Source organism: Tamandua tetradactyla, chromosome 5, assembly GCF_023851605.1.
Source record: "Tamandua tetradactyla isolate mTamTet1 chromosome 5, mTamTet1.pri, whole genome shotgun sequence".
Lineage (NCBI taxonomy): Eukaryota > Metazoa > Chordata > Mammalia > Pilosa > Myrmecophagidae > Tamandua > Tamandua tetradactyla.
Window position 1 is genome coordinate 44,758,532 of NC_135331.1, and position 26,615 is coordinate 44,785,146.

Consider the following 26,615-nt stretch of genomic DNA (forward strand, 5'->3'; position numbering starts at 1 on the left):
GACTACCAATTGTTTAAATATGAACTTTGACAAAATTAAAAATAAACAAACACGAGGTGTCATGTGTGTTTACCTAAATATTCCCGATCTTCTTTTCCTAAGAAGTCTTTTTAAAATACCATCTATTGAATCATTGATCTGTTGAATTCGATGGAAGGATTGTGAACCTCGAGGCTGGCTGACTTTTAAACTGCTGCACCATGTGGGGGTCAGACTCCTGTTTTTGAGATCTGAGCAGCACCTTGTCAGCCTTCCTGGAATTGGTGTGCCTACTTTAAACTGTTGACTTGTGCTGTTTTTCCATACCTTTGCTATGAGTTTCTAACTCCAAAACAATAGTTTCAGTAGTTAATATTATTTCAAAATGCCCCCTGAAAGTATTAATAGGGCCTATCTCTTTCATATTACTACAAAATAAGAAATCAACAGCTTCTCATTACTGACAGCAGCGAACTTTTATTTATAACCTACAAGTAGAATAGAACTATATGTAGTACATTAAAACCTTCCATGTATTTCCAAGCCTTTTCATAAATAAAAATTTTTAGTTAACTTTGTCACAAAGAAATTAGATGTGAAAATGAATAGTGAGCTGAAAAGTTGCCATCTTTGAAGTGAAGTCATGTGTTTAAAATCAGGCACAGGTCATTTCATGTTAAAACCAGCCTTTTCTTTTTTCAAAATGACCAGAAGGCTTTTAAAATTGTGTTGCAAACGGTTTTCTCGCTACTAACATAGAGGTCATTTTGCATTATTTTTATCAAGAAGTCACTTCTAGGCATTTTAATGAAGACCTCATGAGTATCTCTGACTCTTTTATAGACTTCGTTTGGATTTCAGAGATAATGCAGGGTTTTTGATTGGTTTGAGATTCTTTAGTCTTTTTACAAATATTTGGATTAAGAAGTATCAACAATCACAAGGGTACAGCTTGCATTGCATTTAGAAATGGTTTCTAAATAAACCAGGCCGCATTTGTTAACTATCGCTATTTCTGCTTGCTTAGGTTCTTATTTCCCAACTCCCCACCCCTTTCCCAGTAGTTTTGTATTTATTGTCCAGTAGGGCAGGAAATGATCACATATGAAAAATTCTGCATCTTATGCATCATTTTCACATCTTTCTTTTTCCTTTTGAGCCTTGGTCTCCTTATGTGAGGCAAAAGTTTCAGTGACCTTTAAGCGGAATGCTTTTGAGAGATGATAGTATAAGATGGGATCAAAGCACAGATTCGACACAGCCAGCAGCAGTGTGGCCTCCTTGGCTTTGAAGAGTGAAATCCTGGTTGTGCAGTCGGATATGACTTCTGTCTGGCTGAGTGTGTATGGGATCCGAACAATGTGGTAAGGAACAAAACATATGATATAGCCCGTGGTCACTAAAAGTATGTTGATGAGAGTTCTTTTCACATGCGGATAATTTTCAGTATCTTTGTTTCTGTAGAGTTGTCGAATTACAAGACAATTGGATATTAAAATGATGGCTGAGAAATTGAAAAATATAGCTACACATATGAAATTTGTGAGCAAATGCCAATTTCTTCCAAACTCCTTCTTGAATTCCATACATCCCACATTTGGCTTTTCCGTGATGTCTTTGATGGGAATCAGCATGTTTGGTACCATTATAAGAAGGACCATTAGCCACACAACAGCTGACATCGTTTTAGCAAATCCAGGTTCTTGTATTCGATAAATCTTGGAGCTGTGCATCAACTGAAGACAGCGATCAATGCTGACAAATGCCAAGAAGATGATTGATAAGTACATGTTAATGTAGATAAGGCAGGCTGTAACTTGGCAGTGGAATATCCTTAGCTTCCAGGGTGCCACACCCAAGTCCACAGCAATTTTTACTGGTAATGCCAGAGTTAGCAGGAAATCAGCTGTAAGCAAATTAATTAAGTATATGCTTACACACCTGTGATTGGTGTTTTTTTGTATGAAAGCCCAGGCTGCAAAACAACTTCCGATAATTCCGACAAGGAAAACTAAATAAAAAAAATATGTGAATGGCTCCAGATCTCTGTACACCGGGCAAAAGAAAGAACTGTTTGTCATCTTGAGGGAAAATAAGGATGACTCTGTCAAAAAACCAAGTCCAAGAATCTGTTTAAAAAAATAAAGGCAGAGGGATGGAGAAGTTAGTAAGTAAAATATGACTATTTTCCATTTGCACACACAGTACCATGGTCTGTATTTTTGGGTCCTTCTAGTTCTTAGAATTTTTATTGGTAAATTTACCAGATGATGGGAACGGGTGGGGGCATCCTAGGCTGTGAGGAAGATTGGGGTTTCCATTATCTGATTTTGTGACTTCAGAAAGTTGCCTGTAGGAGTTTTGAAAACAACACTTTTGCGTTCTGGTAACTCTTTTGGTCACTGGTTGTGTTGAAAGTTAGTTTGCAGAGGAAATAAATGAGCTGAAATTCTAAGAAGTGGAGAGAAGAAACAAGGCTAAGATGGTTTGGTTGTGGCTGAACCTGAAGAACTTCCAGTGAGGTTTTAGGGTTTTCTTTTTTCATAAATTAATAGAGCACAGCTCTTAATGCTGGAAGGATTTAGGTTGATGCGGGAGCCTAAGGGATGAAAGAAAAATGTACTAAAATAAAAAAAATTATGTATGTATTTAAAATTTGACCCTTTATTTAACCTTTTTGAACATTTTCATGAGCAAAATTTCATTGTTTTTTTGAGCAGAAAGACTTGAAGAATAAGAATAGTCTTGAGCTCATGATTTTCATTGCTCCAGTTAAATAATGGTATAAAACTGTGTTGTCTGATATGGTGGCCTGTAGCCGTAAGTGGCTATTGAGTACTGAAAATGTGGCCTGTCTAAATTAAGATGTGCTGTAAATGTAAACTCTATACTGAATTTTGTATTTTAGTACAAAATATTACCAAAAAACAGTACAAATAGTAGTACTGTTTAATACAGATAATACAAAAATTTATAATATCTCAGTATTTTTTATATTGAACACGTTTAAATATTTTTGATATATTGAAATAAATGATTAAAATGAATTTCACCTGTTTATTTTTACTTTTTAAAATATAGCAACTAAAAAAGATTAAATTACTTTCTGGCTCACATTTGTTTTCTGTCGGGCACTGCTGGTAGAGCTATTTCCATGTCAGTATATTTTGAGCCATTTGACCAAAGATGTACTTTAAAGGCTCGTGGACCGTGGATTTATGTTCACTGATTGTAAAATCCTCAAGTAGAAGTTCATTTATATTAATTAATTAGATCAGAACATCTAACTTGAGCACTAGGAGGATTCCTTTCTTTCTTTTCTTTTCTCTTTCTGTCCTTTCTTTTCTTCTTTCTCTTTCTCTTCCTAGCTTTATCCCCACCTCCTTCCCTCCTTTTCTCTCTCTCTAGGTTTTCAGGCAGTTTAAAGCCTGAAACTTATCAACCTTAATAATACAATAAAATCTTCTCCTTTCTCCAAATCTAGCAGTTTATTGGCTCAAGTTAAACTAATTGGGCTCCCTTTGGTGCAGTCCAGACAGACTCATACTCCCAGGTCTTTAGTTTCTTGTTTCTGGTGCTGCCTCTTGATATATACTCTCCTACATATTAAATGTCTTTTTTGTGTTTTTGTCTTAAAGATCAGTAGGTTATTTTTGTATTTTATCAGGAAAAAATTGACAAAGAACTTCAAAAAATAACAGCAAATAAGTGCAGTGGCTGACTTAGAAGGTCAAATTGGCCCATTTTCTGAATCCGTATCTTTTTTTTTTTATTTCTAAAGTTTCAGAATTTTAATTCTCCCAATTATTTAATAATGCATATTGGATATATTGAGGTAAAACAGTATATGCAAGTACATTAATGGATAGACATATGTAGTAAAACTTTCTTCATGTCATTTGAAGGGTACATGCCAGTCTCCTTTCCCTACCTCAGTTAGGTCTTTTAGGTCTGTGAATAATGTCATTCTTAACTAAAGATAATGAAAGTAATCAAGCGCCTGCTTTGTGCCTGGCACTGTGCTAAGTAGTTTACGTGTATTTATTTAGCCTTTCAGCATTCCTAAGAGGTAGTGGTTATGGCCCTTGATTTACAGATGGCAAAACTGAAGCATAGCAGCACCCAAGGTTGTAAAGCCAGGATTCTGACCCACATAGTCTGATCTCGGAAGCCACAGACAAAACCACTTCAGAAAGCTGTCTTAGTAACAAATAAAAGTAGTAGTAGCAATAGTAACAATTATCATCTTCATCATCATCATTATTATAGCAGCCAGCCTTTACTAATACTTATTGTGAGGCAGGAAATATTTTCTCAACAATTTTCATGTAAAGGAGCTGGATAAAAAAATCTTAAATTTTCCCTAAATTCTAAGGATGTTTAGGTTTCATACAATTTGATGTTTCATTTTGTAGTATCTATATTTACCAAACATAGGTCCTGTCATAGAAGTTTAAATCTACTTTACTTTTACAGTTTCCGTGACCTAGTCTCACCTACCATCCCCACCGTTTCTTTCTTTCTTAAGATATATTCATGGACAGATATGCTTTATCTTAACATCTGCATAATCTGCTGTTTCTTAATTCCAGCTTTCTGAGTTGATGCGATCCCTCCTGTTTTGGGAGCATTTCCATGCTGCCTTTGTACTTTTGCTTGTGAACATATTTTAGGATCATTGGACTTTAAGGATGGATAGATCCTTTATTGATGGAATCTGGTCTAGTCCCCACTTTAATGGAGGAGAATGAGAACCGGCATTTGTATGTTGCTCAAGGTCTCAGCTTACTAGGGCAGGACTAGGATCTGATCTTGTTGATCATTTTCTAGACTCTCTGTTTTTATCCTTCCTGTGCTTGAATTCTGCTGTCCTGAAGCTCTTCATGTCTGAAATCTATTCCAGGCCTCACTGACCTCATTACGGCTCAGATATTCGATAGTAACCATTCATTTGTTCCTTGGAATTTTGAAGACTTCCTCCCTGTGTCAAAAACTAGCTTTGCTTTATTATAGTGATTTCATCTCCCACCTTTGCTCGTCCTTCGTTTTCAACCTCATGGGCTTTTAGCCTGGGGGCTCTTGCATTTCAAATGTTAATGATACTAACATAATGTGTTTCTTTTTTGTGCCTCCATTGCTCAATTATATTTCAAAGTCTCATTTTATCAATATATGATAAAGAGGAAGATTAAAGGATGATTTGTTTTGAGCAATTACTATTCTCTGTAACTTGATTGACCTTATATTCCACATGTGGAATATGGGTAGCATATTTAAACATAATTACAGTATAACAGTATTCATTTGATAATGCTTGAGAATCCATTCAGTGCCTCACAGTTGCTTTCATTAATTTTTATCTAGATTGCTGTGAAAAAACAAACCTGTTTATTTAAAAGTTCTGGCTATAACTAGACATTAAATTGTATAATATTATCCCATCCTCTTTATCATGAATTTGAGAACTAAGTGCTTGATAAATATTCTGTCAACCAGTAATTAGCCATCGGAAATCTGAGATACCCAGAGGTACCTCAGCAGAATCAAGCAAATGTTTAAATATTTCCTTAGTTTGGATATATTGACCATTGCTTAGAAAGTAAACTCAATAGATTTTTCTAGTGGAAGTCATAGTAAAATTTTCTTGAAAGTACCTACTGTTAATACTGTTTGTAGAGAAAAGTCCTTTTAAGACTTGTGGCATCCTGTTGTGAAGACCTACAACATGGCCTTTATCCAAATCCAGTTATAAATTTGATACTGAATAGAGTTTTACATGGCTAATATCCAGTCTTGTGCAGATTACACTTGTTGAGAGGGTTGGATGTGGTGATCAGATAGAGAATTCACAGTTAGGATCTGTATAGAGTTGAATAATTGGTGCCCTCTTACACAGCAGCCTTGCTACATGTTGGTATTTCCTACTTATATGTTTTAAACACAATCATTTATTTGCCTTCCATGAAAAGACATTTAAATGAATATATTAAGAATTTAAAAAGACATACCTGGCTGTATATTCTCTGAGCCTCAGCAGGCCTGGCTCCAAGTCTTCAGAGAAGTAGCTGTTGGATTAATTGCAGCAGGGCTGCTAGCTGTGCTAAAAATTTCCTTTCCTTTTTGTGTGGTTTTTAAGTGCTGCGTATTGACGTAGAAGAAACTGTGGTTTGCAAATAGTTTAACTGCATGAAAGTCACCTACAGATGTTCTTTTAAATTTCACATATACTTTCTTAAGCAGTTCAGATTTGTGAATCTTTTTTATAGGAAAGCTTTTCATTTATCCATTGTGGTATTTAGACGTCTCTTTTTTCCCTTAATACTCAAGATGTGTTCTGTGTCATGTGATTTCAAAAAAGTTAGTTTGTGTCTCTAAAGCGAATATGAATTAAAGATAATTCAGACAAGCATTTCTTCAAATGTATGCTCACACTTAGCCTTTTAACTTATAATTAAAAAAAAAACAAAACACAAAATTGTTGTGGTTTGTATCCTTGCTGAGATAGATACCTTTTGACGAACAGCAAAAACGATGTGATTTAACTTTATCTGGCAAAGTATGTGTATTATTTTGTCTTTACTCTTTTTGGTTCATTGTAGAAAAATCTGAAAACAGAAATAGAAAAGGAATGTTTATTATGCAAAGACATATTATTGCTAACACTTTTGGGACACAAGGTTTTTAAGTGTTATTCCATGCATATGTACCTGAGCTTGAAAGTGTTGCTTTATTGTGCATACTGTTTCATTTTTTCATTCATCAGTATATTGCAGCTCTTTTTCAAAGTTATGACAATACACCTGCAATAAATATTTAATTTGAACCAAACAGCTTAATGAACTCAGACGGGTATTTAGCAATTAGTAGTATGTTGTATGTAAAAGAACCGTACAATGGGCGTTTAAATTGCTTGTTTATGTGCTCATTCTACCAGCAAATGTTTACTGAGTGTCTGAATGAAAACCAGCTTGGTGGCTGGGGGACATCACAAAAAATCACTGCCTCTTAAGAAGCATTTTCATCCACATCATCAGTTGGCTTTTTAAGATTACCTTTCTTTTATATAGCTATCTTTTGTAAAAGAGAATGTGAGCTCATGTTGCAAGCATATTTTTTAGGAGTTCTAAATTTCCTGGTCTAAAGTTGATTTGTAAGTGCAAAATCCATTTGGTAGTTAATTTGGGTCTGTTTTCTTCTAATGCTGTATTTGGTTTCTTTTTTTCCTGAATAATTCTTGATTAGTTTTCCAGATAATAAGGAAAAAGTCAAAAGAAACCTCTCTGGAAACGAAAGTGAATCCCTTTTGGCCCTCAAATGACTAAAAGAGAAAGATGACTAAGCTAGAAGGAATTTGGGGAGAACCTAAAGTTTCAAAAAAAAAAAGGAAATATGCTCTAAGATGATGGTGGTCATTTATTTCACAATTCTAGTTCTCTCCCACTCTCTACAATTATTTTTTTTTGTAGTTAAGGACTTTCTTAGGTTTTTTCTTTTCTACCTATAAATTGGTGGAAAAAATCCAAATCATTTGCAAATTTTGTATTTTGATTTTCAGTTAAGAACCAATGCTAGCTTTCTTTATAATATTCTAGGAAATTCTCTGTGTTTTAAGGTTTGTGTGCATGATTATTTGTCAGGACACACTGAAGAATACAATTACAGAAAGTCAAATAAGTCATAAGTTTTGATCAAGGTTTACACAGAATGACTGGGGGGTGGGTAGAGAGGATGAATTGGAGAGAGTTTAGAGAGAGAGCGTTGACTGCAAGCTGAGGTCGTGAATGTGAAATCTGGTATGAAGAAAAAATGCAATAAGTGACTTGATAGTTATTTTTTAGGTAGGCATATTCCTTTGTTTACTTCTCTTATTCACTTTTTGGTTGCAGACAAAACTGTCCTTAAACATGTACAATGACCACAGTTTTTGTGATTGGATTACCAAATCTGAAAGAGCTGACATGTTCCTTTTCCTCTTTGGAATAGTCAGAACCAATCTTTTTAAATACTGAAACTAAGCCCTGTTGTTTTTCTTGTTGAGAATGAACTTGAGGCAATCTGGCATTGTGTGGAAGTTGCTTTGTAGTGGAGGTACCCGTTCTCTCTCCTGCTGTCCCTGATCCTCTTCTCTCTTTTTCCCTTCTCTTCTCTTCTCTTCTCTTCTCTCTTTTAAAAATGAGTTCCATTTGAATTTCTATGAGCCTCTTCTTCTAATGTTTCTTAAATGATAAACGTTTTTCAAAGCATATCAGGAAATTGCATGTCATCACTAACCAGTATTTCAGAAACCCAAGTGGGAAGAAGTGAGGTGAAGTTTTTTTTCCCTTATCTTGCTCATGACATAACCTTTTACTTAAGAAATGATGTAACAGTTACTCTCGTGGATATTTTGAATGTGTAAAATAAAAATTAAAGCTAAATTGCAGCACTCCAGTTTGTGAATTGAAAGAGAAGATCTTCTCTGTAGCCAACCCAGCCAATTCGTACAAATCATACTATTGATTTTATTGAACACAAGTGACAAGCAACATTGTTCGGTAGAAGGATCATTGTTTAACATTCTTCATATTTGGTTTTTAAGGGTAGCATGGAAGCCGTTTGGAACTAATGAGGAAGGAGAGAATGAATTTTGGGCTAGGAAGTAATTGCCACAGCCAGGGCCTGAGAACTTAATTTATTTTCTTTAAAAAAATCCATGAGGTGTTGGGTGTTCCTCTCTTTACAGATGGGGAAACTGAGGCATAGGGTAATTGTGTCCATGGCTGCATAGAATCTAGTGTCCTAGCTCTTTAAGCACTTCTTAAAGAGAAAGTGTTGCCTGGAAGCGGTGATTAGAAAGGAGGCCTTCTGGCAGGTCCACCTCCACCCCCACCTCCCATTTAGTGTTTGCAGTTACTTGAATTAAAGTGGCATTGGGCGGGTTGTGTACCACTGTCGACACCCTCCCTTTCCTAAGAGTTTGCAACCTTTTGAACGTGAAGTCTACATGCTCTCAGCTGAAAATGGCATCTTAGGATCTTTGGGTCGGTGCCTTGGTTGTGAATGCTCGTTGATCAAAACTCTTTTCCATCTGCTTGTGTGGCTCTGGGTTAGCCCTCTCTTTGCAGTCACCCTGCTTTAGGTTCCTGCCTTGAAAGTTTTTTGGTATATAATCCTCATTCCCACCTGGATTTGCCTAAAGACTCCTTCCTGATTGGGATTGGTAGCTTCAATTTTTTTTTTTTAAATTTTTTTTATTAATCAAAAAAAAGAAAAGAAATTAATACAACATTTAGAAATCATTCCATTCTACAAATGCACTCAGTAATTCTTAGTATCATCACATAGATGTATGATCATCATTTCTTAGTACATTTGCATCGATTTAGGAAAAGAACTAGCAAAACAGCAGAAAAAAATATAGAATGTTAATATAGAGAAGAGAATTAAAATAATAATACTAATAAAATATATATATATAAAAAGAGGAAAAAGAAAAAAACAAAAACAAAAGATACAAACACACAAACAAACAAACAAAAAACCATATTTCAGGTGCAGCTTCATTCAGTGTTCCAACCTAGTTACATTACACTTAGGTATTATTGTGCTGTCCATTTTTGAGTTTTTGTATCTAGTCCTGTTGCACAGTCTGTATCCCTTCAGCTCCAATTACCCATTATCTTACCCTGTTTCTAACTCCTGCTGGTCTCTGTTACCAATGATATAGTCCAAGCTGATTCTCGAATGTCGGTTCACATCAGTGGGACCTTACAGTATTTCTCCTTTAGTTTTGGGCTAGACTCACTCAGCATAATGTTCTCTAGGTCCATCCATGTTATTACATGCTTCATAAGTTTAGTCTGTCTTAAAGCTGCATAATATTCCATCGTAGGTATACGCCACAGTTTGTTTAGCCACTCATCTGTTGATGAACATTTTGGCTGTTTCCATCTCTTTGCAATTGTAGATAATGCTGCTATAAACACTGGTGTGCAAATGTCCGTCTGTGTCTTTGCCCTTAAGTCCTTTGAGTAGATACCTAGCAGTGGTATTGCTGGGTCATAATCCATTCTGCCATTCTATGTCTTTTGATTGGGAAATTCAGTCCATTAACTTTTAGTATTATTACTGTTTGGATAATATTTTCCTCTACCATTTTGGCTTTTGTATTATATATATCATATCTGATTTTCCTTCTTTCTACACTTTACTCCATACCTCTCTCTTCTGTCTTTTCGTATCTGACTCTAGTGCTCCCTTTAGTATTTCTTGCAGAGCTGGTCTCTTGGTCACAAATTCTCTCAGTGACTTTTTGTCTGAGAATGTTTTAATTTCTCCTTCATTTTTGAAGGACAATTTTGCTGGATATAGGAGTCTTGGTTGGCAGTTTTTCTCTTTTAGTAATTTAAATATATCATCCCACTGTCTTCTAGCTTCCATGGTTTCTGCTGAGAAATCTACACATAGTCTTATTGGGTTTCCCTTGTATGTGACAGATTGTTTTTCTCTTGCTGCTTTCAAGATCCTCTCTTTCTCTTTGACCTCTGACATTCTAACTAGTAAGTGTCTTGGAGAACGCCTATTTGGGTCTATTCTCTTTGGGGTGCGCTGCACTTCTTGGATCTGTAAATTTAGGTCTTTCATAAGAGTTGGGAAATTTTCAGTGATAATTTCTTCCATTAGTTTTTCTCCTCCTTTTCCCTTCTCTTCTCCTTCTGGGACACCCACAACACGTATATTTGTGCGCTTCATATTGTCATTCAGTTCCCTGATCCCCTGCTCAAGTTTTTCCATTCTTTTCCCTATAGTTTCTGTTTCTTTTTGGAATTCAGATGTTCCATCCTCCAGTTCACTAATTGTAGCTTCTGTCTCTTTAGATCTACCATTGTAGGTATCCATTGTTTTTTCCATTTTTTCTTCTTTGTCCTTCACTCCCATAAGTTCTGTGATTTGTTTTTTCAGATTTTCTATTTCTTCTTTTTGTTCAGCCCATGTCTTCTTCATGTCCTCCCTCAATTTATTGATTTGGTTTTTGAAGAGTTTTTCCATTTCTGTTCGTATATTCAGCATTAGTTGTCTCAGCTCCTGTATCTCATTTGAACTATTGGTTTGTTCCTTTGACTGGGCCATATCTTCAATTTTCTGAGCGTCATCCATTATTTTCTGCTGGTGTCTGGGCATTTGATCAGATTTCCCTGGGTGTGGGACCCAGCTGGTTGAAAGGTTTTTCTGTGAACTCTCTGGGCTCTGTTTTTCTTTTCCTGCCCAGTAGGTGGCGCTCGTGGCGCTCGTCTGTCTGCACGGCAGTCAGCCCGGGAAACCGCGCGTAGAGGCGGGGGTCGCTGGCCGCCGCGACTTGGGAGAGTGCCGGTCCTAATTGCCCAGCTGGCCCGAAACGCCAAGCTTGATGGGAGGGCCCCGCTATCCAACGTTCCCAGTCAGACCGGGGAACCACGTGCGTGGAGGGGACCCCAGTCGCCAGCCGCCCCGGCCGGGAAAACGCGCGCCGCTTGGGTATCTCACCGCAGCAGATTCTCCCTGCCCGTTCAGCTGTTCCAGAATGGGGTACGCTGTCTTTTTGGTCTCTGTCGTGACTCCGGGAGCTGTTTCGTATTGTTTCTGTTTCTTTAGTTGTTTTTCTGGAGGAGGAACTAAGACCCGCGCGTCTTACTAAGCCGCCATCTTCTCTTAGTGCCCGGTAGCTTCAATTTTGAGATTGACTGAAGTGAGTAGGCAGAGTCATTTTAGAGTGAGGTTTAGACAAACAGCGTCTAAGATGTTGCTGTTTCTGCTTTATGTAAACTCAGCCTCAGTTTTCCCTTTTTTCAAAAATGGTAACAAAATTGGAAATGTTTTGAAGGGAATGTTAGTTTTGCATGTACTTAGAAGGTGAACTGTTGTAAGAGTGGATGATTGCCGTTCCCAGTCACCCTTCTTGCCAGTTCTTTTGGTTTTCTGTCTTTTTATTGATTGCACATTATCGGACCATTTTACCCTTTAGTTGTTGGATTTGTTCCATGCTTATAAAGTAATTATGGGAGGAAATCCCTAAAGTTTTAAAGCCTATGTTTCTTTTTAGTCACTGAAGTTCATGTTTCCTTTTAGTTTTCACTTCAGTGGGTTTGGTCCATTTCATATGAGTAGCGTATTTTCAAAGCTCTGATGTTTTACATAGTCTGTTGTCACATACAAGGAGATGGTTCCTTGGAAAGAAATTCTAACAGTGTATATTTATTGCTTGTGAGCTATATCCTTGGCTCCCATCCTAGAGAATATTCTTGATAGTTTTTATGTAGAAGGGCAATCTAAGGCATGTTGAGAAGCTTCGGTGATGAGGTTTACTATGTGCCATTAGAAACTGAAAACCAAGGAAGTGTCTGATCTTGCCTGTGAGGTAGGCAGAGGATCCTTCAGACGAGTGGAAAGGTGTCACAGCAGAAGGGGACACAAATGCTTGAGGCAGAGGGGGTGCATTTGCAGGCTGTCAGACAGTATGGGGTCGTGGGGTATCTGCACAGGATTTATGTGAGAAAATGGCTGGAACCAAGTTTTGGATGGTCTCAGACTTAATAAGTAAGCAGTGGAGAGTTCCTTTAGGTTGTTCAGTAGAAGAGGTGTAAATTCAGCAGTATTGGGTAAGTCTGGCACTGCCCTCGTTCCTTGGGTGAGGAGAGAAAGTGGGAGACATGAAACCAGTTAGGATATGATTGCAGTCATTGCAGGTGGGAGGTGATGAGTATTTGAAATCAGCTGGGAGGGAATGGGTGGTTGGGAGCCAGGGCAGATGTGAAATCACTTGTGTGGTGTGGTGCTGGGAGGAGAGCAGGCCAACGTTTCAATCTTGGGAGAATCGTGTCATTAATTTAGAAACCTCTGAGGAGGAGAGTAGGGTAGGCCAGTAGAAAGGTGAGTTTGGCCTGTTGGCTTAAAAGTTCATTAATGCTACCTCATGATTTGATACACCACAACCCCATCCCACCCCCGCTATGGGCAGGCACCGGGAATCAACCCTGGGTCTCAGGCATGGCAGGTGAGAACTCTGCCACTAAGCCACCATTACGCTGCCCCATAGCTTGCTTTTTATTTTTATTCCTTTGCGTTTAGACATTAAGTATTCCTTGGTGCTTTATCAGTCATTATAATCAGAACATCTGAGTGTAACTTTGAAAACAGGTAAGGAGCCCTTATTTTGAATAACATTGATGGAGGTGCTATTTTTTCCTATTTTAAAAATCCCAGCATTTTCCTTATTATTCAACTACTTTCATATAGCAATTAGATAAGAAAATACATTTGATCATGCCATTGTGAGTTTTTTATGATGGCATGTTTTCTTAAGGTGAATTTGATGTAGAATTGAGATTGGCTTTTTACTTTACAAACAAAATGAGGATTACAGACTCATTTCAGTCTATAAGCTATCAGAGCTGGTATTCCTTCAGAAAACTAATGTTTTTAAAGTAGAACACAAATAATTAACTGTTTGAAAAAAGCTTCAAGTTACATGTAGAGGATGATTTACCTTAAAAAGGGAAATATCAAGAAATTATTTGAAATAAATGTGAAATACTGTGTTCAGACTATGAAAGCCATGTCATCTCAGCGTCCTTTTAAGGACTGGAAAAATAAGCCCGTGAGGCTTTGTCATGTATTTTGGAGGGTTTTGGTAGTTCATCAGATAGTGGGGATTTGGGATTCTCGAGAAGGGGGGAGCGGTACAGCCGTGGGGCCCCTGACGCACTGTTTACCACGTGGGTTAGGTTCATAATAGGACAAGATTTCTTCCCGGTCTAAATCCTGCATTGCAGGCCCTGAGCACTTACATTAAGACAGTGTTTGGGGTTAGGCTGGGATTGGAGAGAGCTCAGCCATGACTCGGATCCTAAGTGGGCTGTAGAGTTACACAACAAGGCCTCTCAGGAAGTAATACAACTTTCATCTATTTTGTTGTTGAGACAGGCCTGTTTTTAACTTCCTGCTCATACCCAATTTCTATTGGACGTGGGAGATAGATATAAGGGGAAGGATTTTCATTCCTTTCAAGCCTTGAGACCGCCTTGGGGAGCTAATTGTTTTTGTGGAATAATCTGTTTGTTTTCTGTAGCTAGTTTACCGGTAAGGTTTATAATATATGTTTACTATAGAGCCATAGAACATTTAGTCATATTAAAAAACAGTACAGTGAGGGTGCAGGGGCAGTTCAGTGGTGGTATTCTCCCCTGCCATGCAGGAGATCTAGATTCGATTCCTGGTCCATGCACTTCCACCCCCCCCCCCCAAAACAAACAAACAAGCAAAACCAAAAATAAACGAACAAACAAAAAAATCAACAAATGGTACTGCAGTAGTGGGATACTTGCATGGAAAAATAATGAAATGTGACCCTGCCATAAAAACAAACAAACAAAAAAAGTGGTACGAAGCCATGAAACCATTTTGATAAGCTGCGTTTGGGAAAGTAAGGCTGAAGCTTTATTAAAGCAGTTCTTTTTGGGGGATGTCCTGTCATGAAATGGTAATCCCACAGGCCATTGCTTGTTCCCTTACAGAGAAAATGAGACCAAAAGGAAGAAGTGGTTTTTCTGTTAAAGACCATACACTCCCAGTTCTGTCCCACCTCAAACACAAACTCTCATGGTGCTGCTTACCGAAAAGGACATCCTCTGTGGGGTTTTGGGGTTTTTTGTTTTTTTGATGATCTGTTATGTTAGTGATTTTTATTACAAATATTTTCTATAATGGAGACTTTTTTTCTTTCTGTTCAGACTCATTTAAAGGTATATGGTATGGACAGCATATAAAACAAATGGTATATACTTTACTAACATCATCAACTAAAGACAAACTTTCATGTAAGAGTGTCTTCTAGACTTTTTGGATTACTCTTTTTAGATGAAGCCTCTGTGATCTTTTTGTTTCTGGCTCCTTGTTCAAATAATCCTTTTATAAAAATATTCTCGAGTCCTTTTATATAGGTGGTTCAGTCAATTATGTATCAAAGTGGAACCTCAGTTCAGTTAAAAAAAAATTCCTATTAAGCAGGATTTTTAGTCATAATCAAGAGCCACTTTGAATTCCTTTCTTAGATTTCTGCATTGCAGATGTTGCAAAGCAGTTGTGGGCATGTCACATTCTCTCCATGGACATATTTTCTTTGGCCTGTGCGTTGCTGGCCCAGCATTGAAAAACATTGTGATTTTATATCCCTTGAAATGATGAAGAAACAATTGGCCAAAGATACGGGGTCCGTGTCCTCTCTTGTGGGGCACAAGATCTCAGGTCCCCAGCTTTTTCTGTTCTGTGTTTTCTTGTAAGCCTGTGTTTACGTTGCCTTCTTTGCCATCCCAGGCACCCTGAACAGCCGAGGGCCTGCCCTGTAGCTCTGGACTGTAGAAAGACCTGGAAATGTTGCATTTTGCTCTCATGGATTAGAACTGAGTAACTCAGAGAAGTTTCTGACTCAATTTTTACTAGTGCCTTAATTTTGTCTGTTGGTCTGGACTTGAAACGTTCAGATGGATTGTGTCTGTTGCGCCTCTGTGCCTTAAGTGCATTGCATTTTATTTCCTGAGATAGCTTGCTTTCATATTTCTGATCTGCTTTCTTTGCTGCTCAGCTTCTCTTTTTTGCTTCCTTTGTCTCCCCTTGCCCAGTAAGGGGTCATTTAAAACCCCAGAATTTATCAGTTTGTCTTCGTCAATGGGAATTGTGAAGAATAAACACAAATCTATTTTGTTTCTCAAATACGTTTAGCCAAATAAATGGAGCAAGCTTAGTTTACCGAGCAAATTTATCAAAGCTTTTTTATTTTTACTTTTATTTTTTGAGAGGGGATATTTGATCCTGAGTGTGGACAAGGAACTGATAAAAGTGTGGAAGGTGGATACAATGAGAACCTTCCCAGCTCTTCCTCAGTTTAGAGTGTCTTCTGAGTTTTATCTCAAATGTCATGAGATCCAAGAGCGTATGAAGGATGTTTTTGGAAATGTTGTTAGTTAAGTAGAATTTTCTTTTTTGTCTTCCTTCCGTTAGCATGTGTAATTGAGTATATTAAAGAAACTACTTATGTCTTGACGATGAAGAAATCTGGTAATGTTTTCTCATAACTTGATTATTAAGAAAATAGACACTGTTAAAAACAATTTCTTTATTAGTACATCTACATTTAACGTGAAGTATGTACAAACGTTAAACAGAAATGTTTGGGAAGACTATTTGAGCAAGTGAATGTCTTCATTCAAGAGAAAGAACTTGGTTTTCATAACTCGAAACCAACAACTGTATCATCTATCTTAACATATGAAGTGTATCTATTTTCTGGAAGAGTATCATGTATCAATTTTCATTTATTTTATAATTTCTCAGTATTATAAATTTTAGATTTTTTCTATCAAGCCTATTTGCTCTCTAAGAGAACTGCTTTTTTTTTCTCCCTAGGAAATAATGTATGTTGCTAGTTTAGGGTGTGTGTGTTTTCATACCCTTTTAACAGAGAAAATTGCTGACAACACATGCCAATATCTAGCTTTCCTCAGTACAGTTCACTTAAAACTATTCTCACAGGACCCCAAGCTCATGAATGGCTTAAAAAGTCTTTGAATAACATGTTTCACATTTGTCATGTATCATTCTCAAAATTCTATCAGAAAAAAAGTATGTTTTTATTGTAAAGTGCGTAACTTTTGTCTGTATTCCTTTGAAATGCCACGAAAACATCTTACAGGTATCTTCCTGTCCTTCTTCAAATTAGAGAAAACTTGGCTTTTTTGCTACAAAAAGGCCTCTTTCTAGCCCTTTATCAAACTATGCCTGCATTTCAGTTGATTTTTAATAATCCTATTTTAAAAATTCACACAACTTATTAATTTAATTCTTGTTTTTAGAGAAAGAGGATGCCTCTTAGAATTGTTTTTGATTGCTTCCTTTTTTTTTTTTTTTTACTATTTAAAATTGTACATTAACTGACTAGTGGGTATAAATTTAAAGCTTGTATTTTCATGGAATAGGATTAAAAGATGTATGTATCATTTTTCTTTAACAGTAAGAGAAATATCTGTATTAAGAGATGGCTATATGTATTTTTTGATGTTAAAAGAAAGCGTGGAAACTGACACTTAATTTTATCATCTGACTAATTTGGGTAATAATGCCTAGAGATGGCACTCACTGTCATGGGTATGTTTCCTATTCATTCCTCTTACCATGCAATTGAAAATTATAGTGTGCATACGCGGACCTTATTTGAAAGGGAGTGGGGATTTACAAAGTGTCCATGCTTTCATGCATTGTAGTTTCCCTTTTGGTTTTGGAAGTTTCTAGGACATTCTGAGCTTTTAATGGGATGTGCAATTTCTTACATAAGATTTCTCTAAATGGCTGGCATAGAAAAAAATAAATAATGGGGTCTAGGCATACATTTGCAGCAGACAGCAGCAGAGTGAATTCTTTCACGTAGAACAGGATTTCTTTTGAATGGCAGGTGTAGTTATCTTCTGTTTGACTCTTTGTGTAGGGGATTCTGGCAATGTGGTAAGGCACAAAACAGACGATAAAGACGAACATGATGCTGAATATGTTGCGGCTAGATTTCTTCTTGACCGAAATAGAATTCCTTCTGGACTTAAGGTGGGACTTAAAGATTTTCCTTGTGATAGCAGTGTAGAAGATGATCAGTAGTAGAAACACTACCCAGAACATGCCCACAAAGATATAGTTTGATGCCTTGTGCCACTTCTGGCCCAGTTCATTCTTAAGTTCCACACATTTTATATGTGTCACCTCCTTAACGCTCTGGTTGGTCAAGATGATGTTCGGAACAGCAAGGACGAGCATCAGCAGCCACACCAGCATGGACAGGGCTTTGCTGTAACTCACCGAGTGGATGAAAGAACTCAGAAGAGACTTGACAATTTTGTAATATCTGTCAAAGCTGATGAGCCCAAAGAAGACGATGCTGACGTACATGTTGACGTAGAAGAACACGGCGGAAACCCTGCAGACAAACACGTTCAGCTGCCAGGGTCCGAGGCCAGAATCGCTGAGAATCTTGAAAGGAAAGGTCAGGCTCATCAGAAAGTCAGCCGCGACGATGTTCTTGAGATAGACGATGAAGCTCTTAGAGCTGGGCACGTAAAGGAATATCCATCCTGACACTCCATTGAACAGGATCCCTGCTAGGAAGACCAAGCAGTACATCGCAGGAATGATTTGCTGAGTTATCAGAGTGTTCCTGGAGCAGGACTTCTCTGGGGGCTGGATGGTGGTTGCATTGATCATTTTGTAACTTCTGAAGGCAAAAGCATAGAAAGAGATGTGAACCAGCCACTCAGAGGGCACGTACGACCTCCTAAGTCATCTCCAAGTAATAAAATTGAAGGGGTAGTAATATAGTCATACCCACCAAGTTCTTGAAACCAAGTTTTGGTTCTATATAATTTAGGCACCTATTTCTTTTTTTGCTTTTCAGGAATGAGAAGGGAAGGATAGGCCAGACAGATGACAAGGATGAAATATTGGAGAAAGGAGGCAACTGGAACAACTTTTAAGCAATATGGAGATCAACATTTCCCTTAAGTGACAAACAATTCTAGGAAATATTCATTTAAACTTAATCTCAAAATGTAGTAACAGTTGTGAAACTAGTGAATGAATCTGCTTCATTATGTTCAGAACTCTAAACTTAATGTATATTTTTTTCACCCAAGTTGTGTGATTCCCCCTGCCTCCAATTATTACTTTTTCTGGATTCATAAAAATAAGTTTAAATGTTTGCATAATTTTTTAGGCCTTTCCGTTCTATAGATCAACATGGCTTCTTTTTAAAAACATTTTATTGTAGTAACACATACAACATAAAATTGCCCATTTTAGCCACTTTCAAATACACAGTTCAGTGGTGGTAATTATAGTCACCTTGCTGTACTGCCATCGTTACTGTTCATTACCAAAACTTTTCCATCATGGTCCCTACTTTTTAAAAAGTCTAATCTGCACTTCTGGGCATAGGACAGTGTCTTACAAGCATACATATCCAAATATGAAATGGTATCTTTGCCATGAGTTTATGGGTGACTTAAAAACTGTGCTTTTCCGTGTTTTTTTGTTTCCCAATTGGAAAACTGATTTGCATTATTTTTATAAATCAAGTAAATAAGTGATGAAAATACCTTAAAAGAGCCTAGAGAAATGCCTTTCAGAGTACAATCTAGATCTGTGCTAGCCAATATGATAAAATTGTCCAATGAGCACTTGAATTGTGGTTGCTCCAAATTGACATGTGCTGTAAGTGTAAAATACCTGGACTTTGCAGATCTGGTATGAAAACAAGATTGTAAAGTATCTCATTAATATGTTGAAATATTTCATGAATAATTCCATTAAAGAATTATTCTTAATTTCATTTAATTTTACTCTTTTAAGGTGGTTGCTAGAAAATTTTAAATTACATATGTGACATGCATTTTATTTTTATCGGACAATGCTACTAGGAAATTTGTGTATTCTTCAGTAATGTCAGAAGTATTGAGTTAGGGCAGAGGGAAGATTAGAATTTCTTCAAAAAGTTATTTGATAAATAAAAACAGGTATTTATTGCTAATTTTACATGTGACTAATAGCAATATGCTGCTTTAAGCCCTTCAAGATAAAAGTTCTGACTCTTTAACGTTGCTCAGGAATCTTCTCTTGTTCTGATCTGTGCTTCCTCAGTACTCAGTAATGAGTTCCTGCAGCCCTGGACCTTTCTGCCTCCCTTGTTTCCGTGGTTTTGCTCCCCTTGGACCTTTGCAAAAACTTTTGTATGTGTGGAAAATTCTCTTGGCTTTTTGTTTGGACAGCTTCTCTTCATCCTTGGGGCCTCAGCCTGGATATTGCTTCCTTTAGGAAGCGTCCTCCTCTCAAACCTCAGGTTCGCTGGGCTGGGAATGGTGTCTCTTCTGTGTGTGCTTCTGGTTCTATGTTCTTCTTCTGTTACAACACTCACTGCCCTTCTGTTTGCTTTTTGTTTCTTCTTCTATTTTAAGCTCTTCAGAGGAGAGTGACCGTGTCCTTTTCCACCATTGTGTTCCTAGCATAATATTTTGGACATAAGATGCTTAAAATATTTATGAAATAGATGAATATACAATTTGGGAATACCAGACACAAATCACTGTTCTTCAGAAATTTACATCTAATCTGATGTCAGGGAAAAGAAAGATTAAATCAATAATCAAAAACATCCAAACAGAGAAAAGCCCAGGAACAGATAGCTTCACAGCGGAGTTCTATCAAACATTCTGAGAATAATTAACACCAGTCCTCCTCAAACTCTTCCAACAATTTGAAGAGGAGCGAACATTCCATTCTACAAGGTCCACATCATCCTCACATCAAAGCTAGATAAAAATACAAGAAGAGAAAACTAGAGGTCAAGATCTTTTATGAGATCTTCAGCAAAATACTAGCAAAATAGTACAAAATACTAACTCTCTGAATCTGACGGCATATCAGATGAATTACACACCATGATCAAGTGTTGGAGAGGATGTGAAGAAAAAGGAGCATTCATTAATTGTCGGTGGGAATGAAAATAGTGCAGCCACTTTGGAAGACAATTTGGCAGTTCTTCAGAAAGTTAAGTATAGAGTTACCTGATGACCTGGCAATCCTACTTCTGAGAATATACCCCAAAGAATTGAAAGCTGGAACTCAAACAGATATTTATGCACACTGATGTCCATAGTGGCATTATTCACAGTTGCCAAAAGATAGAAGCAACCCAGGTGTCTGTCAACTGGTGAACAGATAAAATAATGTGTTCTGTACATACAGTGGAAATTCCACTGTGAAAAGGAGTGAAGTCCTCAGAAAATTGACAATGTGGATTCACTTTGGAGACTTCATGTTGAATGTAGTTAGCCAGAGAAAGGATAGATGAAATAAATGGAATAAGCAAGCTCATAGAATCAGAATCTAGAACGTAGGTTACCAGGGGACAGGGTGGATATTGGAAATAGGGTGTTAAAATATACAGGGTGTCTATTTGGGATGATGGAAATTTTTGGTAATGGATGGTCATGATGGTGACACAAGCATTGTGAACGTAGTTAACGCAATGAACTATATATTTGAATGTGGCTAAAAGGGGAAATGTTAGGTTATCTATATGATACTAGAATAAAATTTTTTTTAAATCCATAAAAATGTACAACATGAACAGTGAACCTTAAGTTTAACAATGGACTATACTCAGTAGTACAGCTATAAAAATGTGCTTTCATCAATTGTTATGAGTGTACTACACCAATGCAAGGTATTAATAATAGGGGGGTATATGAGAATCCTATATTTTATGCATGTTTGTTCTCTAAACCTATAGCTTAGCTAATAAAAAAAATGAGGGCAATTTTGGAATAGAAAACATGAATATCTGCTGTTAAGATATTGGTTATCTGAAGAAGAGAAAGGTTGTGGGGGACAGTGAGTTCCTTGGTCTGAGAATGTGTTTTGTTCATTTTTGTGTTTCTGGTGCTTAATATGGTGCCGTATATACAGTGATTGAAGGACTGTGTCAGTGAGATTAAGGAAGTGAGAAAGTGCTATTCATAAATATGGAATGTGAAATTAAGTTGGATTCTACCTTAAAAAAATCATATCCATGCAAACTTGCGTTTTATTTCCCATACCAGAATTTCTTCTGTGTATTCACCTTTCCCATTTATCATATGGCAGAACTAAAAATGTCGTTTTTTACTCCCTCGGTTTTGCTACTTAGGTACTTCCCATGGAAAGAAATGTTATCTCCGAATCACTTCTTCTATGAAACCTTTCATTACCAGTGTACTCTTTCTCTTCCATGTAGGTCTTGCACTCTTTTCTCCTGAGCAAGAGCACTTGTGCTTGTTCGGTCCTTTCTGTGTCTTCTGTGGCCCTTCTGTGTGTGATCCTTCTCCGTATTTTAGTACATGAGGGGAAGCTACATTTTCTTTAACTGTCCGGTGTAATGATCTGCGACTAGTAAACAATTTGTCTTGTCTCCTGACCATTAGTTGCATTTTACTAGAAGAGCCAGTCTCACAGACGTTGAGCAAACACGTGCTGCCATATGTTCACCAAGTTTAATTTGTTGTCCCTGTGCTGGGCGCACAACTCCCCTTGGTCACCAGATGTACTACCCATCGTAGGCCTCCCGTATCAGTTGCGTTCACTTGAGTTGACAATGTAAAGTGAAAAAATGTAGTTGTAGTCAGTACATTTCAGACAGAGGAATAGTAACTGTGTAATTAGGAATACTATGTAAAGAGGATATAGTGAAGAAGTTTCCAGAACTGATTAATGAGAGCCAAATTCCTTTACTTATAGACACCCATATAAAGTTATTTTCCAGAATGTTGTGATTTATTTGGTTTTGAGCTGTGGTATGTCTGATGAGATGGTACAAAAATATGTTCTCAGATTCCTGAAAAGGCTGAGTATCTATCCTGTGTGTCATTTTCATGCACGCCGTTGCCCTCCCTCCCACTTTGAATTTGATAGAAGGGGTTGACTGAGTCAGTGGTAGGCAGGCTTATGGCTCTTAAAGATGTGCATAAGTTAATTCCAGACCCTGTGAATATGTTATGTTACATGGCAAGGGGGAATTAGGGTTGTAGGTACAATTATGGGTGCTGTTCAGCTGATCTTGTGTTGTGAAGTTTATCCTGGATGATCTGGGGGATCCTTATGAAGTCACAAAGGTCTTTCTTTATAAGTGAAAGAGGTAGGCAGGAGAGGCAAATTTGGGTAAGAAGATGAAACAACAGATTCAAAATCAGCATGATGCAATGTGAGGAAAAACCCATGGGCCAGTGCTGGTTGGACGGAGACCATGAACCAAGGAATATGACAGCTTCTGAAAGGGAGTGAAGACAAGATAACAGGTTCTCCTAAACTTCCATAAGGAAATGCAGCCCTGCTGATATCTTCGGTTTAGCTCATTGAGACCCCTTTTGATTCTGATCTCCAGAATTTTAAGATAATGCATTTGTGGTAATTTGTTACAGCAGCAATTGAACTTGCAGGGTTTTGGTTGTTGGTTTATGTATTTTAGAGCAGATATGCCTCTGGAACATAGTGAAGACTTGCTTGAATCTTTTGCCCAAATGTTTTCTTGCTGTCTTGGCATTTTTGAAGCAATTGCATAATAAGAGCCTGTGTTTTAGGTCTGAGACAAGCTGGCTACAGGAATATTTGGTTTGCTGCAGCAAAAGCTCATGGCAGGGCCAATTTCTTCCTCTTAAAGGAACTCAAAATGAATAATGAGCTGAAGATAAATTTCAAGCACTTGTGGTAGTTGTTTTTGTGCTTTTAAATATTGCTTTCTTTAGTGGTGGTGTTAAGGTCCTCTGGGTTCAGGTGTTTCAGAATGTGACATTATTTGCTGTGGGGCACTTGGAACCAACAATAGATTGAGAGATGTGTGAGAAACAAACTAAATTAAGGCAGCTAGGGCAGGTGAGGCCAAAAGTTTAGGAATATATGTTGGATGAAACACAGGACAGGATTACTTAAAAAGGTGTATATAATTTTGGTCTTGCAACATCTGCCTGCCTCCTCTTCTTGTCTCTAGAATAGAGATGATTTAATGTTCTGGTAAAGGGACCTACTGAAACTTCAAGTTCATTCACAAAAGGAGGAAAAAGTCACCTACTAATAGTGATTTTATACAAAAAGTAAAGATGAATAACAGATGGTGACTCTTCACTTATCCAGAAGTCAACTATCTGAAAAAGAATCAGAAGCATCCACCAAGAACACTTTGTCAGGCCCAAAAACCCTTCCTCCTCTGCCCCAGGAGCTGACCCAGCTGATTCACTATCTCTAACCAGCTTGTCTCAGCCTATAAAAGGCCTGCTGGTGTTGATAAAGTCACAAACTGAAAAGGTAGGCAGCCTGGCAAGCCAGTCGGTAGAGGTTTTGCCTGCCTTGCCGGTGGTAGTTATTTCTGAGATTATCTCTGAATCTCTGCTGTGGATGTAGTCATGCTAACCTTGAGGGATTAGGAGGGAATAAACTATGCTCCCTAAGTTTTTTTAGACTACATTTAAGAAATATTTTTTCCTGTGGCTAAACTTTCTAAAAAAGAGTAATTAAGAGTGTAAATGTCCAACTTCTCATAAGTAGAACTCTTTACTGTCCCACAAATTCAGGTAAGTGATGTTATCATTTCACTGCAAATGAGAATGAAATGGCAGGAAATGTTTTAGTCTAACATCACTTTGGAGTCTTTAACATATTAAAAAACTAGGCAGAATAGGATTTACAAGGCTAAAACACAGCTATTAAAGTACAGTAGAAACATATAAATTGCTTTCCCTCAAGTTTTTGCATGGCTTAATGCCAAAGATGCATTCTGATCTGGATAATGGCTGCACATGTCCCTTAGTGCACTTTAAAATCTTAGAGGTGTCCTAAATTACTAATATTTTTAAGTTGTAGAGTATTACAACCTCAGGGCTCTCTTTTAGGACAGAATCTACTGGATAAAGTGTTATACAAAGCAATGTGCACTCCAGAAATTGTATTTATCTTAGTAAAACATGTTTAGTAGGCTCTGACCTCATCTTTTCACTCATTTTTTGTGTAGTTAAACAAAATGACCCATTTCTCTCTTATATATGGATTACTTTTTGCTATCCTATTGGTATGCCATAATTCTACTTTCTTGGAAGAAGAAAAATTATTCCTTCATAAGATCTGGATGAAATTAACAAAACTCTTGATAATACATTTTTTCAATTACCTTAAAAAATTCTTGTGTAATATGAAGTCTCCTTTCAGTGAAGCAATTTAACCCAGTGAGTGGCTGTTGTCTTGAAGTTGCCAAAGCATTTTTTCACCAAAGAGCCTATATAACCAAGAAAAAAATGAATTAAGTTGAGTATGAGCACCAAATTGTTGTTATTGAGAAAGTATGTCTGGTAACAGTGTATTTACTTTTTAAATTCAACTTCTGTAATTGTGAAATCTTTCAGCATGCGCGTTTTGTTGTTTATTATACTTGGTCTTGGTTGTCATTGGTGACGATTTTGATTTGGTTGCTTGCTCTTTTGGGAAATATAAACTCTTTACTTGGGAATTTTGGGCATGAAGTGTTATTGATGGTTTATTTTTTCCCCCTGGTGTTTATGTATACTCAAATGAGTTCATTAAATTACTGAATTTGGTTAACAGTTATTTCAGAAAAGAAACCATATGTGTAATGCAGGGTTTTCTAGCCTTGCCACTGTTGACATTTTGAACTAGATAATTCTTTGTTACAGGGGGCTGTCCTGTGCTGTGTAGGATGGTTAGCAGTATCTCTGGCATCTACCTACTAGATGCCAGTAGCATTGCTATCCCAAGTGGTGACAATCTAAAATGTCTCTCTAGACATTACTAAAAGTCCCTTAGGGAACAACTGGTTGAGGACCACTAGTCTTGTTAGATGATAGGTGTACTTTCCAGGGTTAACACCAGAAAGTTATACTGTCTCATGGGAAGAAGACAGCTTTAGCAGAATGATAGTTGGATTGGGTCCTGTCTGGGTCTTGGTCATCACCTTTCCCAGTTCTGTAGACCAGTGCTTCTCAGACGTTAGTGAGCCTACACATCACCTGGGGTCTTCTTCAGATGAAGACTCAGATTTCATAGGTGTTCATTTGAGCATGCTATTTGTGGTGTTGATCCAAGGATCACTCTGAAGCGTACATGTATTTTTTCAGAATTGGTACTTAGGAGATGGTTCATAAATATTTTTGGTCAAGAGGATGAAAGCTTATTTTTCTTTGCTGTAGTTGAGAGTTCAGACAGGAAGAAATTACATTTTGGGCAGCTTGAAATCGAAGATCTTTTCTAGCGTTTATTCAATACAGATTTCATCATAACCACCTTATCTTTGTGGTCTCTTAGGAGTGTAAATAGTTATTTTTATAGAAACCTACTAGAGAACATGTGATGATGAATATCGTATGTATACCTAGAATCTTCCTAAAAGTCCCTGAGACTCTCTTTGGGAACAAAACCAAACATTAAGTTCCCTGTGGAGTGATAATGTGTGTAACCCAGGACGGTACTTTCTGTGCTGAAATACTTACTGGTTGGGAGTGATATATCTTTACTTGGCCTATGCATTCACCAGGGAAGGAAGGAGAAGCAAGAAATGGGGTAGGGTCGTTGGTCTTTAGCTGTATCTGTGACATTCTACTTCTTTTAAGATATTCCAAGTCATAGGTGCCTAAATATTGCTATTTTTTATTTTTTTGGGTGCATGGTCCAGGAATGGAACCTGGGTCTCCCGCATGAAAGGCGAGCATTCTACCACTGAACCACCTGTGCCCCCATTGCTATCTGTTAACACTGTGTGACTGTGTGCATTGATGTTACCAACTGCAGTTTCTGAACTTTTTTTGTTTGAAATATTTCAGTAATTAGAAATAAAAATGTTTATGGTGAATGCATTGCTCTCAAATCACCCTTTTAACAGCATCCCCACCTCTGCTGAGCCTTTTCGTTCTTGTTCTTTGTTCAGTTTTTGCAAAGTGACAATCCTGATATTTCATCCTCCCTCCTCCTTGTCCATACATCAAAAGCTTTAATCTAAGGTACCCTAGACCTTTTAGTGTGAGATAAATATTTGTCTTTTGGATGATTCTTATCTT

General features: G+C 37.3%; 3 protein-coding genes across 6 annotated transcripts in view; 1 reads left to right on the forward strand and 2 right to left on the reverse strand.

Moving 5' to 3' along the window:
• Positions 1-24,825, reverse strand: GPR171 (G protein-coupled receptor 171). The gene is made up of 3 exons (XM_077160796.1): positions 24,719-24,825; positions 5,988-6,584; positions 1-2,108 (listed from the first exon to the last, which is right to left on the reverse strand). Exon 3 carries the CDS (start codon positions 2,058-2,060, stop codon positions 1,101-1,103), a length of 960 nt encoding a protein of 319 aa, XP_077016911.1. The 5' UTR covers positions 2,061-2,108; positions 5,988-6,584; positions 24,719-24,825; the 3' UTR covers positions 1-1,100.
• MED12L (mediator complex subunit 12L) overlaps positions 1-26,615 on the forward strand; it is a 371,061-nt gene that overhangs the window by 120,560 nt on the left and 223,886 nt on the right. The gene's annotated exons all lie outside the window — the stretch shown is intronic.
• The window catches only part of P2RY14 (purinergic receptor P2Y14), a 29,058-nt gene continuing 18,562 nt past the window's right edge, over positions 16,120-26,615 (reverse strand). Inside the window, exons 1-2 of one of the 2 annotated variants that reach the window (XM_077160792.1) lie at positions 24,719-24,823; positions 16,126-18,244 (exon numbers count right to left, since the gene is read on the reverse strand). In XM_077160792.1, the coding sequence (XP_077016907.1) occupies positions 17,218-18,234 (1,017 nt within the window). In that variant the 5' untranslated portion in view covers positions 18,235-18,244; positions 24,719-24,823 and the 3' untranslated portion in view covers positions 16,126-17,217. Of the gene's footprint in view, positions 18,245-24,718; positions 24,824-26,615 lie in introns of those variants that run through there. The other variant, XM_077160793.1, reaches the window with a different exon arrangement.

Bases quoted from the DNA above. Each gene is read 5' to 3' on its own strand.
- GPR171 (XM_077160796.1), bottom strand. From the start codon at position 2,060: ATGACAAACAGTTCTTTCTTTTGCCCGGTGTACAGAGATCTGGAGCCA.